The sequence below is a fragment of the Excalfactoria chinensis genome, chromosome 1 (genome assembly GCF_039878825.1).
Source record: "Excalfactoria chinensis isolate bCotChi1 chromosome 1, bCotChi1.hap2, whole genome shotgun sequence".
NCBI lineage: Eukaryota > Metazoa > Chordata > Aves > Galliformes > Phasianidae > Excalfactoria > Excalfactoria chinensis.
Genome location: NC_092825.1, coordinates 57,536,664 through 57,549,782, shown reverse-complemented (window position 1 = coordinate 57,549,782; position 13,119 = coordinate 57,536,664). Strand labels below are relative to the sequence as shown.

At 36.0% G+C, this 13,119-nt stretch overlaps 1 protein-coding gene across 13 annotated transcripts in view; it reads right to left on the bottom strand.

The window, feature by feature from the left end:
• Positions 1 to 13,119, bottom strand: part of ERC1 (ELKS/RAB6-interacting/CAST family member 1) — a 281,305-nt gene that overhangs the window by 162,270 nt on the left and 105,916 nt on the right. For all 13 annotated transcript variants that reach the window (XR_011902606.1, XR_011902608.1, XR_011902609.1 and 10 more), the window contains 2 exons: positions 12,654 to 12,794; positions 420 to 613 (listed from right to left, as the gene is read on the bottom strand). Coding sequence is in view for 8 of the 13 variants with exons in the window: in XM_072326455.1 (XP_072182556.1) it covers positions 420 to 613; positions 12,654 to 12,794 (335 nt within the window). In the remaining 5 variants the exon portion in view is untranslated. The remainder of the gene's footprint in view (positions 1 to 419; positions 614 to 12,653; positions 12,795 to 13,119) is intronic.

Sequence of the window (13,119 nt, the reverse complement as noted above, 5' to 3'; positions counted from 1 at the left end):
CACTACAGAGAATGTCAGTGCTATTTATCAGAAGAACCTGAGTAACATGTATCAAAAGTTCTTGAAATCTGATGTTTGATTTTTTTGGGATAACCATACCTGAGATATTTACTAGACAAAAACAACAAACTGTTGTCCGAACACATTAGTGTTGGCAGTTTCTCCTACCACCTCCATTCCCCTTACAGCTCTAACCTTCAAGTTCTATCTATGTGAGCTCTGCTTTTCACCTGGTAGAGAAAGCAGACAGTAACACACTTTCATGCTTACATTCAACTAAAACTAAATTCTGAAGCAGAAAAACACCAAACTTTCCCAAAATAGACATTCTGAGGTTCCTAAGATGAGAAAAATGCAATATGCCATCTCTAACTTCAGGAAGAACTTTTGTAACTTCAGTAACTTTATATCATCCTTACCTCTCCAGTTCTGCAATTTTCTTATCCTTATCATTCTTCTCATTTTCCATCTCCTTCAAGATTTCCAGAAGACGATCCACTTCAGCTTGAGCCTTACTTGACTCTTCCCGGTACCTCGTTACCTCCCGCTCCAGCTGCTGCATGCGATCACTCAGCTCTGGGCTGGCCCTAGCCTCAAGAGTTGCCTCATGGGCCTGTAAGAAAAAGAGTCAGGAAAATGCTTCACTCACACACATACACTTTACAGATACTATAATGACTGCAAAGCTATACTTACAACAAAACAGCGAGACTAATTATTAAATAGAAATGTGCATACTGTGCATACTGTGCATACGATACTTTTAATTATAGAAAAATACTTTCTAGGAAGAGAAAAATTCATAAATGATATAAAAATCCATTCAGTCTAAATAAAACTTAAGTCATTTTTTAAAAAACTGAAGCAGAACTGACAGGAGAAAAGAGATAAAAATATGCAAAAAGTGACATCCTTTTGAAAGGAAGGAAAAAGTGAGAGCGCTCATGAAAATTCCTACAAATCACTCCTAAATGAGTGGTTAACTCTAGATTTAGTTACCTGACACTTGTAACCTGGGCAATCTAGAAAACCAAATCATACGTTAATAGCCTTCAATAATTAGATCAGTATAGGCAGTGTCAGATGGATTCACAGGTACATAGACTGGGACTAATATGAATGTGGCTACAGACTGAAATTATCTTTGACTAGTTAATTAGGAAATATCTTTCGAAATCAGGCTACGTGGACAAGAAGCATCAGAAATCTGAGATTTAAATAACTCCAACAAATACGTTTCCATTTCATTTATTTTTAAATGGTCTGGTTTGTTGAAAAATATTCTGATTTATTAGTAAAATGAACTCAATGGTTCCCACACATAGGAATGCAAAGAAAAGGCAGTATTTATGCTGAAGTTTAAATGAGCAGAATGGGGACTATATTTTCAGGGTCCAAAGGGTAGTTATTAGCTTGCATCAGGAGAAATGGGCAAACCTTCCCTTCAGAAGACATTTCCCCCTTTTCCCTCTGTCCATAGAACTTGAATTGCTATTTGTTATCAATTAATGCTATGTCATGACCACTCAAATTTGGTGCAGTGAATAGCAGGTCTGGTGGATCTAATCTGCCAAGCAAGTTTCTGCCTGTAGACTCAAAGTCTTTCTCTTCTTTGGAATAAGCCTACAACAGAACATAACACTCTTTTCCTTCTTTCACCCTTTGTGCATCTGTGCTTTTTTATGAGATGCCAATACTCTGTTCCTAAGCGCAGTAAGACTGACAGTATAGAACTCTGTTACTTTTAAAGGTAATTGGACAGAATTGAAGCAGCATAAACCTCTGGGTTAGAAACTGGTGCTTCCAAAGAATCATCCAAAGGCAAAGACATTTGGAGAAAACATTTCAGATATTTGGCAAAATAAGACTAGAGGAAAATGCCCCAAAGTTTTAACCTTGGATTCTGCTGGGTTTTTTTATTAACTCTGTGAAAGGCAAGGCCCTGTTCTAGTGAACCTCTACAGAATCTCAGAGCAGAATGTTCTAGAACTGAAGGATGCCTAGATGCCTTTCTTTACTGGGACTATGAGACTTGTACAGATCTGGGTTGATCAAATACTGTAACACATCATGTTCCAGAGCCTCAGCACTGCAGCAGCCTGCTTTAGGGTCTATGCTACACAGTTTTAGAAGTTTTATTTGAAGCAAAGACCTTGATAAACTGGACAGTATTTTATCCTGAAACAAGATACCTCGGACCCTCCAGGTCTCCTAAGCAGGTCTCTCCACAGAAGCGTCCACCAACCACAGGTCCCAGAAGAGCAGAGCCCTTTCTGGAGGTTATGTGTTTAAGCTCCCCACTTCTGAGAGACTTCCATGTCAAAACTCCCTCAGAACCTCTGCTGCTGAACTGTAAGATTGAAAATCCTGCTTCTGAGCTACTTACCCAGCTCCAGCTACACCCCTGAGCTGGAGAACTTCATGAAACCTTTTGGTGTTAGGATCACCTATGGCTTCACATGCCAAATAAACACTTTGAACTAGAGAGCCTAATTCAAGGGTTTAAAAGGAAAGCATTAGCCTAAATAACATGTTGCCAACACAGTGTAGATGTTGGGAGGAACTTCTAGCCATGAGACAGACAAGTGCATCAGTTTCACTGAGCAGTCATAGGCATCAGGGAATGTATTTTGCTTTTGAAAGAGCAACACTGGTTGCTCCTGAAATGCCTTATCAGAATTTCCAGACTGTAAGAAATCTGAAATATTTTATTCTATTTCCTTTTCAGCTATATCTAAATTTCAAATGTAAACTCCATCCTTCCCTCCCACCTGTTGTTTTGCAGGAACTGGAAATACTATTTTTCAGGGGCATTTCTAAATCAATTGGAGGTATCTGTTTTCTCCTAAGAGACACTATGTATAGAGTCTGTTTTTAAACCAGACACGGTCTGAATTCTTTTGTACTAGATTTGGGTATGTTTCCAACATCTGAAATTGTTTGTTTTAACAAGTACTCCTCCGGGCCCTTCAATGTCATCCAAAACATATAATCAGATAGTCAAGAAACTTCATCTCTAATACAAAAGCAAAGCTAAACTGTTAGCCTGGATTAGTGAGTTCTCTAATTCCAAGTAAGTTACAAGACCTAATGTAATTCTACAGCCAGAACACTTCTGATTTATATTACTCTGTGCTAATAAAAGCATCTCCACAATAACCCAAGAGACACTACTGAGAAGAAGAAATCAATTTTATTTTTTAAGAAAATTAGCCAACAACTCAGTGAGCCTGGTTCTTATAGAATGAAAGAGCTACTTACACAACATAAATTATTGCTTAAGACATGTAACACGTGTTATTTGTATATAATGCACATAATTATGGATACTTTCACCTAACACAAAGAGAATGTTACATGATATGGTGTAAACTGGAGACCACTTCCTGAGTTATTGACTGAGGGACTTTGGACTAGTTTGTAGGTTATGTACAAAATACGTGTTACATGATCATATCTAAAATCCTACAGGATTCATTTATTGTATGGGAGAGAAAACCAATGCATTTAGAGGTTTCCCACAAACTCACATCAAGATCTGGAACAGATGATACTGGCAACCTTCCCAATGTAACATTGTGCAAAATAATTCAGCAGTATATTTAAAAAAAAAAAAAAAAAAAAAAAAAAAAAAAAAGAGAGAGAAAATTGGGAAGAAAAAAAAAAAAAAAGGTTGAACACAAATAACAAATTCTTATATTCATAGTATATAAAAAAAAAGCAAAACAAAAAGAAAAACCTCCTCATAAAACTTTCCCTGCCCACCACAGGTAGAAAAATTCCAAAAGAAGCCATTTTGAAATCAGAATGAACATATAAAAAAAGGTATAAACGTATGATAAAAAATTAAATAAATTGAAAAAAAGCAACTTGCTTAGGGTGAAGGGAACATTGCATTTCCACCTCTGACAGGTGATGTATGTAGCAGTTGGGATGTGTCTATACAGGCCAGTGAGCTTACTGATTACCGGTGATTTTACATGCTCTGTTAAGCCTCTTAACTGTTACTAGTTCTAATGATCTTGTCATTTCCTCCTCACCTCTACTTCAGTATGGAGTCAAATAGATGAATTCAAGCTACGTTCAAGAGTGTTTTCAACTTTCTCATTTATTCTGCACTGAGAAACCCACGATCACACTTCAGCCAGAAAGTGGCACCTTCTTAAACTATGTTTTGATTAACTCATCTGAGCAGTTTTCATCTCTTCAAATTCAGTGCAGTTCAGGACTGAGAATAGTTAAGTTTAACACTGGATTTGCTCTCAAAGTTCTTAAGAGTGACTATAAACTAAGAGTAGGTTTAACAGCTTTCTGCTTTTCTGCTCCTGGCCATCATTTCCCATCTGGAATGTGGTAAGTGATGGGGTGAGCACTTCAGGTACCTACAGAATAAAAGAAAGAGCAATTGTTCCACAAATAAATGTACTATAGCTTCTATTGCTTCCACAGAAAATCAGCTGACAAAGCCAACTTCTACAACTCTAGCAAAGATGAACAACGTTGCACAGAAATAAGCACTATTTACAGATGGAGAGGAAGGCCAAACACATTGAAAAAGAATTTTGTAAGCTAGTATTTCTCATGCCAAAAATCTCTTAACAAAGAGGCAAGGTGATCTTACGCAGCTTAAAGTATGTCAGAGGCAGAGAAGAAAACAACAGCTCAGATCTAATTTAAAAGTTGTAAAATGTAAATAAAAATTCCAAACATTATGACTAAGATTCTAAACCAATATTCCTAAAAGGCTAACTAAATCGAACAGCAAATAATTCACAGCAAACACTTTCTACTTTTACCTATGAATTTTAGACAGTAAATTCAGTTTAACGTTTCACATTCAAATGCTGCCAAGTACCTTTGGACACAAAGTAGAAGTTCCCGAGAATACGAGATTGCTTTTTAATCCACACTACTACCTCTGAGTCTAACTCACATCTCCTAAAAACAATAAATGCACGTACAAATTCAAAAATATATCATTACAATTTATTGCAAAAGACAAACACATACAACTACTTTATTTTTTCCTGGGAGGGAGGCAGCATTTCCAATGATAAAACATTTGTACTGCCTTCTCTTGTGCTCATATTAACTCCAACAAAATTATCTGTTTTGAAAACAAGCAGACTTACTCCTCCTTCAGCTCCAGTGCTCAAAAAACATGTCCAATGCTCTAAACTGTCAGGTATCATGATAGTTTTTGAAGGGACGTGCTAGAAATTAAAGGCTTGGTGAGCTCTCTGATATACTTTGTACCAGAAGAACTTGAGTCTGTCACAAGGAGCTGTTTGTTAGCTTATTATTAACAGAATCTGTAAAAATCCCTTCCAGAAAATGTATGATCTTTGGTAATGGGACTGTAAATTTCTGACACTGAAAAAGCAAGTATTTGGTTGGAAACTTTTAATGAAGAAGGCTGAAATTCTAAATGAGAGGAACATCTCTCAGGAGAACCGATTACACAAAATAATTAATGACTACATGAACTCCTCTCTTTCTGAAGACATATTGCTTTTGTATCTCTCTGAAAAGATCAGAAAGATAAAAGTTCCCATAGCTGTTACTAAACATTAATAATTTGCGGTTTGGAAATTCCACCACCACAAAAAGCAAAAGCAGAAAGAAAATGCCCAGATTATGGTTGTCTCTGCAAGCACGCTTCAACACCCTTATGCACGCCTCCTCAAGCTGAAACACAAGGAAATTCCAGCTGGAACTTTCACCCCCCAGCTTCCAATTACATGAGATGATGTTAACATTATGATGAACCACGAATAAGTCATGAACTTTAAGGATCACCACACAGCCTCTGCAAATTCTCTTAAGGTAATGCAGCACTTGTACCTTAGCCTCTTTATTGACTATATCATAGAGGGGAATTAAACACATTCTCTGTTCCCGTATTTTACATTTTCTGACTTCAGAGCAATAAGTACACACAAAACGTTTTGTGTCAATAAAGATTTCACAGAGAATATGCTCTTCTGAACACAAATCCTCCTTCATATTTGCATCAAGCACAATCCTCAGGAAGCATAATTCCTTTCCCCTAACTTTTGTTAACATTATTTAGCCAGGTTTAAATTCCACTCCTCTTACAGGCAGATTCAACTATCAACCAGATGTCTTCATCCTCCACCTCCTCCCACTTTTTTTCAGGTTTGGGAACTTTTTTATTCACAGAATTGGTTCAATCCACCAACACCTGTTGTCCTGTGTCTTGGAACTAATAATAAAGCATTTCTTGAAGAGGTTTCTGCCTCTCCATTAGACCATACCTTGAAGGTACTGTTACAACAGAGGGAAAACAGTAAGTTCTTCCTCCCTCTCCAGACTGGGGTATGATCAGTGCATAGAGAACATTTGTAAGCTATATTTCTAAGTTCATATTGCTACTGAGCATGTGCAAATAGGCGAGGAAATTAACTGTTAGCTGTAGGGAGGGGGGAGAATCACATCTTTCCATTAAAAAAATTCTAGTCCAATAAAGAAAGATTAAAAAAAAATAAAATCAATATATTTTCATATTTTGTTCTTGCAAACGCTGAACTGTTACAGCTGAGAGCTTCTTTAACGATGCAAAAATGAAATTCAAGCAGATCAAACAACATAAAAAATTTTCAACTAAAAGATCTTGCAAAACTAGAAAGCTTTTAAAAACCATCATAAAATTAATAACAGAATATATTGAAAATGGTCCATTAAGTGATCTGAGTAATAGATGGCACCGATCTCTAGGAGAAGAGGCCAGCGTACTACTTGAAAGAGGAGAAATGGATGAATTTACCACCAAAGTCCTGCCATCTGCTTTACATACGTGAACACACAACCATTTGGGGAAAAAATATTCTCTGCCGTAAAATATTAAATAATGTAATCACTCAAATGCCCTACACACTAACCTTATGTCTTTAAAGAAAAAGTTATTCCTCTTTTTCTAAACTTCGTGTACCAAATACCATACAGTACATATCTATGACTTTTTTACATGCAAAAAACCCCACAAACCTAACAAAGTGCAGTATAGTAGTTTTTATGCCCTGATTGACTCTTTGTTATTGTTTTTGAGAGCAATAACAAAATACTTCACCCTGTCACACAGAGAATGCTTTTTCTAAATCTAGTAAGATAAAGGCATTGTAGAAACCACTCTCATATAACAATTTTTAACACAGAACGTCACAAAAAAATGAAAAGCACCAGGAATTTTCCAATGTTCAGACAACTGTAGTAAGGACAGACAGCTACATTTACCCTGAACATTGTCAAATGTAGCACAGATATCAAATTCCTGAAAGTTTTGTAACACAATTTTTTAATGCATGCAGTCACAAAAGAAGGCTCTGATTAAACCCACCTTGGATTATATAATTTACAGTGCCAAGATATTAATATACAAACACTCCTTGAAAGGAGTGCTCTTTGATGTCAAACAGCAGGTTGGTCAAAATGTTCCAAAATTAAACTGACACAGTACCTGTCAGCTTATTAACAGCTAGACAAGTTTTTGGGCAATCTTGTATTTATTTATTATTTCTAATGTGCTGCTCTACATGGTGTTACAGAATACTTTCACACAAAAAGCTTGATTTGCATGGAAATTCTACAATGTCCTTGGTCTAAAAAATGCGCTGACAATGGAAATGAAAGAAAAGCAGCCAAGGGAAACAAAAACACTGGCACAACACTAAGCTGTCCAAACAAAAGTGAAGTTACTAACACAGACAAAAAGTAAAAGCATCTAAGAAGGCTTTTTTTGAACATAACTAGCACTAGTCAGATGCACCACTGCACTTGGTATTCACACACACTACACTAAAGTAATTCACCATGCTTTGTGTTAGCTCAAACATAAAGCACAGGTGAATACACATGCAACATAAGAAAATTATACGAGGTTGTCAATGGCCTCTAATTTTGCCAGGGAACTTACTGGCTTGGATGGATGACTCAATAAAACTTCAGGGTGCTAAATGGGGAAAGAGGATAGGAGAAGATGGGGAGAATTGGGAATAGGAAACAGGAGTGTGAGAGAAGAAAGAAAAGTTGCAACAAGAAAAGAATTTTTAAAATAGCTACATCTTGTATTTAATAGGAAGACAATCTCAATGTGTGAGTTAGCATGCATTACTGAGCAGCTTCCAAAACAAGAGAAATGTTGAAAGTTACCACTGTACAAGTTCTAAACTTGGTCTTAATTTCTTACCGTAACAGTTTCACTGAATCCTCAAATACTTATTGTAGCCCTGTGTCCGAGTTTAGGTGACAGTTTTACAGCAGGCAGGACATTAATTTCTAGAGTTTCACTTGTGTCAATCACAAGACCACTAAATAGTCTGGGAAAATACTTCAGCAACTGACACTACTTGAACACCAAAACCAATTGCTGGGTTTTTACTTTTGTTTTTAATAGAGAACCCTATTTCCCTGGTAGCCTTTTTCATTCAAGGTTGCTACACTGAAAACGCATTTAACACCCTTAAAGAAAAAAATATAAAAATTCATAACCAACTGTGAACATGTGAATAAAGTTTTATCACTTCTAGCCTATCTACTAATGTACCAGTAATACTTCCAGTTGTGACAGGGAATCCTTATTCACAAAATAAAAGAACATAAGAGCCTGTATAAGACTAACCAAGCCAAACCTTTGAAAACATGCACATTGGATCAACACTTCATTCAGGTATCTTTTCCTGTCTTCTAAAATATATTATCCTCTTTAATTTGAAAGTAAAAGACCACAGCAGAAAAAAAACACCTAAACAACTAAACAAAACCAACAAAAAACCCTTGTATGTGAGCCCAATGAATCTAGAGATATTTTCCTGGCAAGGAATCACTGTTAAAATTTCTTTTATGTAAAGTCTCCAGAACTACACTAAAGGGAAGTTGGAACAGACAATGACCTGCTCATCTTTGCTGGAACAGATTCTAATGCTAGTAGGTCTCTTCCGCATTAGAAAACCAAAATGAAACAAAGCACGCTGCCTGAGAAAGATCAGACACAAAAGGGTAGGATGGGGCTGTCCTTAAAATAACTAGAAGGAAACTTTTTCACTTGAAAAGTTCTACCACTGCACTCGCATAAAAAACATCTTACGGAGAAATGCTTGGAGAGAACACCTGTGTGTGATTTCCCTCTAACAACTCTACTTCAGCATAAAAGGAGACTATTTAAGGCATGACACCAGGCCGTATATACACAACAGTGAGTTACGACTTTCTTTCATATTCCGTATGTCCTCGTGGTAGGGTGACAGCTGTGCAGAGAAGCAGGGGCAGTAGAATCATTAGAACATTTAGCACACAGATTTCCATAAACATAGTATTATTAAAAAACTAAACACCGATTCCCTGGTGCAACCCAGAAATGCAAAAAACACTGAAGATCTATTAGCTACCAAAAAAATAGTCATTAGTAGGCAAAAGAACAGTAACAACGAGAACTGGATGGACACAATCAGAAAACAAATTCTGCCGACATGGAAAGAAAAAAAAAAAAAGAGCAACTTTTCAGCACCCCTACACATTACTTGGTTAATGATGTTTCACTTCAGTGTAATGCCAAATGCCTTTTACAGAAGTGGAAGCTTGCACTGCTCACGATTTCTTCAAGACTCACTCTTTACAGATTAGCAAGAGTTTCTTTTCCAAGGATCCTTATTATTTAATTATCTAATGGTTTAACAGGGCTCCAGGGCCACCACTTCTGAACTTCTAAGGATAAAATTTAACTGAAAGTAAATAAATTGCCCAATATAAAAAAGAAGCAAAAGGAACAAGATCAATGTGTAAAGTTAGGCACTCAAACCATAAGGGAAAGAACCTAGAAGGAAAAGCTTCTTGCTATTTGCTGTTAAGAGCTACAAAAGGGAATACCTCATTCACATATTACGTACTAAAAGAACCCACTAAGATAATATAATTAAACTTAACGTACCAAAATTCTTCAGGTCATTTTAAACTCATTTTCAAACCAACTGCCATTATGTAGCCATTAGTTTTAAGGGTAATTATGACAGTTATTTGCAATGGTTAGCAATGCAGATGTGTAAAACTGGGTTTTTAAAAGCTTTAAATTGGAGCTGGATTATCCATCATATAATTGTTTCAAGGATGACAAGTAACCCATCTTGCAAATGCCAAACTGCCTGACCAGTTAGCTGCAACACATTTAAGGAGAGAAATGCTGTAAAAAATATTTTTCTACTTCTCTGCAAATGACAAAATAAAAAATAAAATAAATTGGCAAATTAAAAACAGATGGGAAAAGGTTATTAAAGAAATACCTAAGCTTATTCATAACTATAAAATATATCCAAGTTGTTGTTAACTATATTTTCTTCTGTAACAAAGAGAAATTGTGACTTGGTTTAAGAAAGCAGGGACGGTCAATGGTAGAAGTGGGATGTTTCGTACAACATGAGGAAAGTGAGTGACAGTTAATTACATGAAAGCACACAAGATCCTATGGCTGTAATTTCTTTCTAAAAAGCCAGACTGGCCTGACTTGCTATCACCAAAAAATCTTTCATGCAAATCTGTGTTTTTTTGAATGAGAAAGATGCAGAAGCTCAACACAATGGAATATTTTTCATGAGGGATTTTGTCTCTGAAAGACTTCAGAAAGTACTTCAGGCTCTCTGCATAGGAAATAATTGCCTAATGTCCCAGCAGGCAGCAATGCCTGAAGCAGAGGAGAGTGTCCAGAGTACTAATGGTAGAGATTTGGCATGAACATAGGTAATGGTAGGTTATGAATTTTCTTAGCTTGTAGAACTGAAACAATTCTGAATGAATGAGATTAGGTATCTTTCTGTAGGATGTAAGATGAGAAGCTATTTGTGTTTACAATATAGTGAATAGGTAGTTGTTATTTTTCTCAGAAACAAATAAAGAGTGCAATTGTTTGTACCATAGCTGCCCAGCCCAGTTAAGAATCATTTTTATATTTTAAGCCTCTGGAAAAGGATCACAGGAGAGTATTTCATCCTCCTAATTACTTCCTGAAACAAAAGGAATAGATCATAAAAAGGTATGTTTTCACGAACTGGCACAGTGTCCTTAAGTAAAGTTCCTAGATACCAGTTATTAAACACAAACTCCTCCAAAATGAAATGAGCAGAGGTAGACCTAAAGAAATTACAACGAAGAGCTGTCATTGCAGTGTAAATTAAGCTCATATTCTTCTATCTAGCAGTGCTTCAACAGATTTTGATCATGCTCCTCACCAGCTTATGCTACTGAGATGCTTAGTGCATATAGTAAAAAAAAAGTGATTTCTGGAAAAAGCCATAAAAAGCAGTACATTCACAAACATGCAATATAAAACCACATTCCCTAAATAACTGAATTTCCACAACTATTTTTCCTTAATTTCATTTGCTACATACTCTCTCAGTTAATACTACGTATATACAATTATAAGTAATTATAACTACATGTGCATATCTACAAATTATTACTATTATCCAGCTGCTACAGCAACCTCCAGTAAATCTTTGCTACAATATATTACTCAACTCATTACTATTAAGAAACTGACAATGGGTGAAATGGCAATTCAAAGGAAAGTGTCCTTCAGGACTTATTAGATACTAATTCACTCACATTGAAAATAACCTGAGAGATTGATCAAATGTGCACAACTATTCATTCTTGATTTACTGAACAACAGAACAGTTTAATTTGTGCAGCAGAATTAAACAGGGAAACTATAGATGTAGATATGCATATCCGTAGAATTCTCAAGTGCATTAAAATCTACTCAACAGAATTGCTAAGCAGCACTTAACTGCTGCCTCTATACTTAAGTTCATATTCATCCGAGGAATGAGGACAGAGTTCCAGACCAGAGAGAGCACAGACACACCTCAATTTCCTGGCTAGACGTAAAGAAATAGATATGACCCAAGACTTAAATTTCTTTAAAATGCTATATGTTGTCTTATTCTAATTTTATAAGTCCAAGTATTATCAATATTTCAGTTAATGTGCTTTGTGCTCTTTCAAGTTAAATCAATACTCCTCTAAAGGTGCAATATATGGGCTACTCAAATCTGAGCTACAGAAAGCTTGCAAGATAACATTCAAGTAAATTGGCTTGCTTGTAAATGTCCCACTCTGCTAAACTACACACTCCTACAAACCCACTATCTGTGACTCACAGTGAGATTAAAATAAGGGATCAGACACTTCACTGGTGACATACTCATTTGTTATTACACATTCCCACATGCCAGTCATGCACCTGCAATTATCACATTATCACCAACATACACTGATAATTTACGTGCAAAACTGTAATTTTTAACAGCAAAAGCTGCTAAAATTCTAGTTATTACACCTGTTTAATAGGATAATTACTAGTGGAGACTGTATTGAAGCAGACTAACTTTCTGATTTCTTGCACCTGCTAAAATATACATAGTCAATAGCATTGTCATTGCATGCAAATGAAGTTCAAAATTAGCACCAGTGTCTGAAGGTTACTTTCTGATAGGCTTGGCTTGTAATATTGTTTGTACGGACACAGTTTCAGAGTACTTACTGAAAAGTAATCCACAAACCCAAGTTTTTCTGTGTAAATGTATCCAATCCATGTAGTGCTGGATGTTTACCTTGCATATATAAATATGAAGTAAGATTACCTTCTTCAATTGAGTTTCCATTTTCAAACACTCTTCCTTTTTCTGTTCCAATGCAATTTCCAGTGTCTTGAGCCTTGAATCTTTCTTCAGTCCTGATGAAGCTAAGGATGAAGCATGCTCCTTCAGATCCAGTAAGGATGACTAAAATAAAAGATGTAAAATAACTAACAAATAAATACTCCACATGTGCAATAGCTAGGTTTTGGTAGGGTTTTTGTTTGTTTGTTTGTTTTTTGGCCATCATTTTCCTCTTATCCCTTAACATGATGTTGAGGACCCAACTTAGAATAACATATTTTGTTAGAACACTTACTGGATGTTCATAGAGCTGGCTTAAGACAGCTTGATTTAATTCAGGATCTCAAAATAAAATCTTGTCTAAACCCATTTCGAAGTTATTTTTAAAGACAGAACATCCTGCAAACTATAACTAGTTCTTCAGTGATAGCCATGTGTAAGAAAAAAA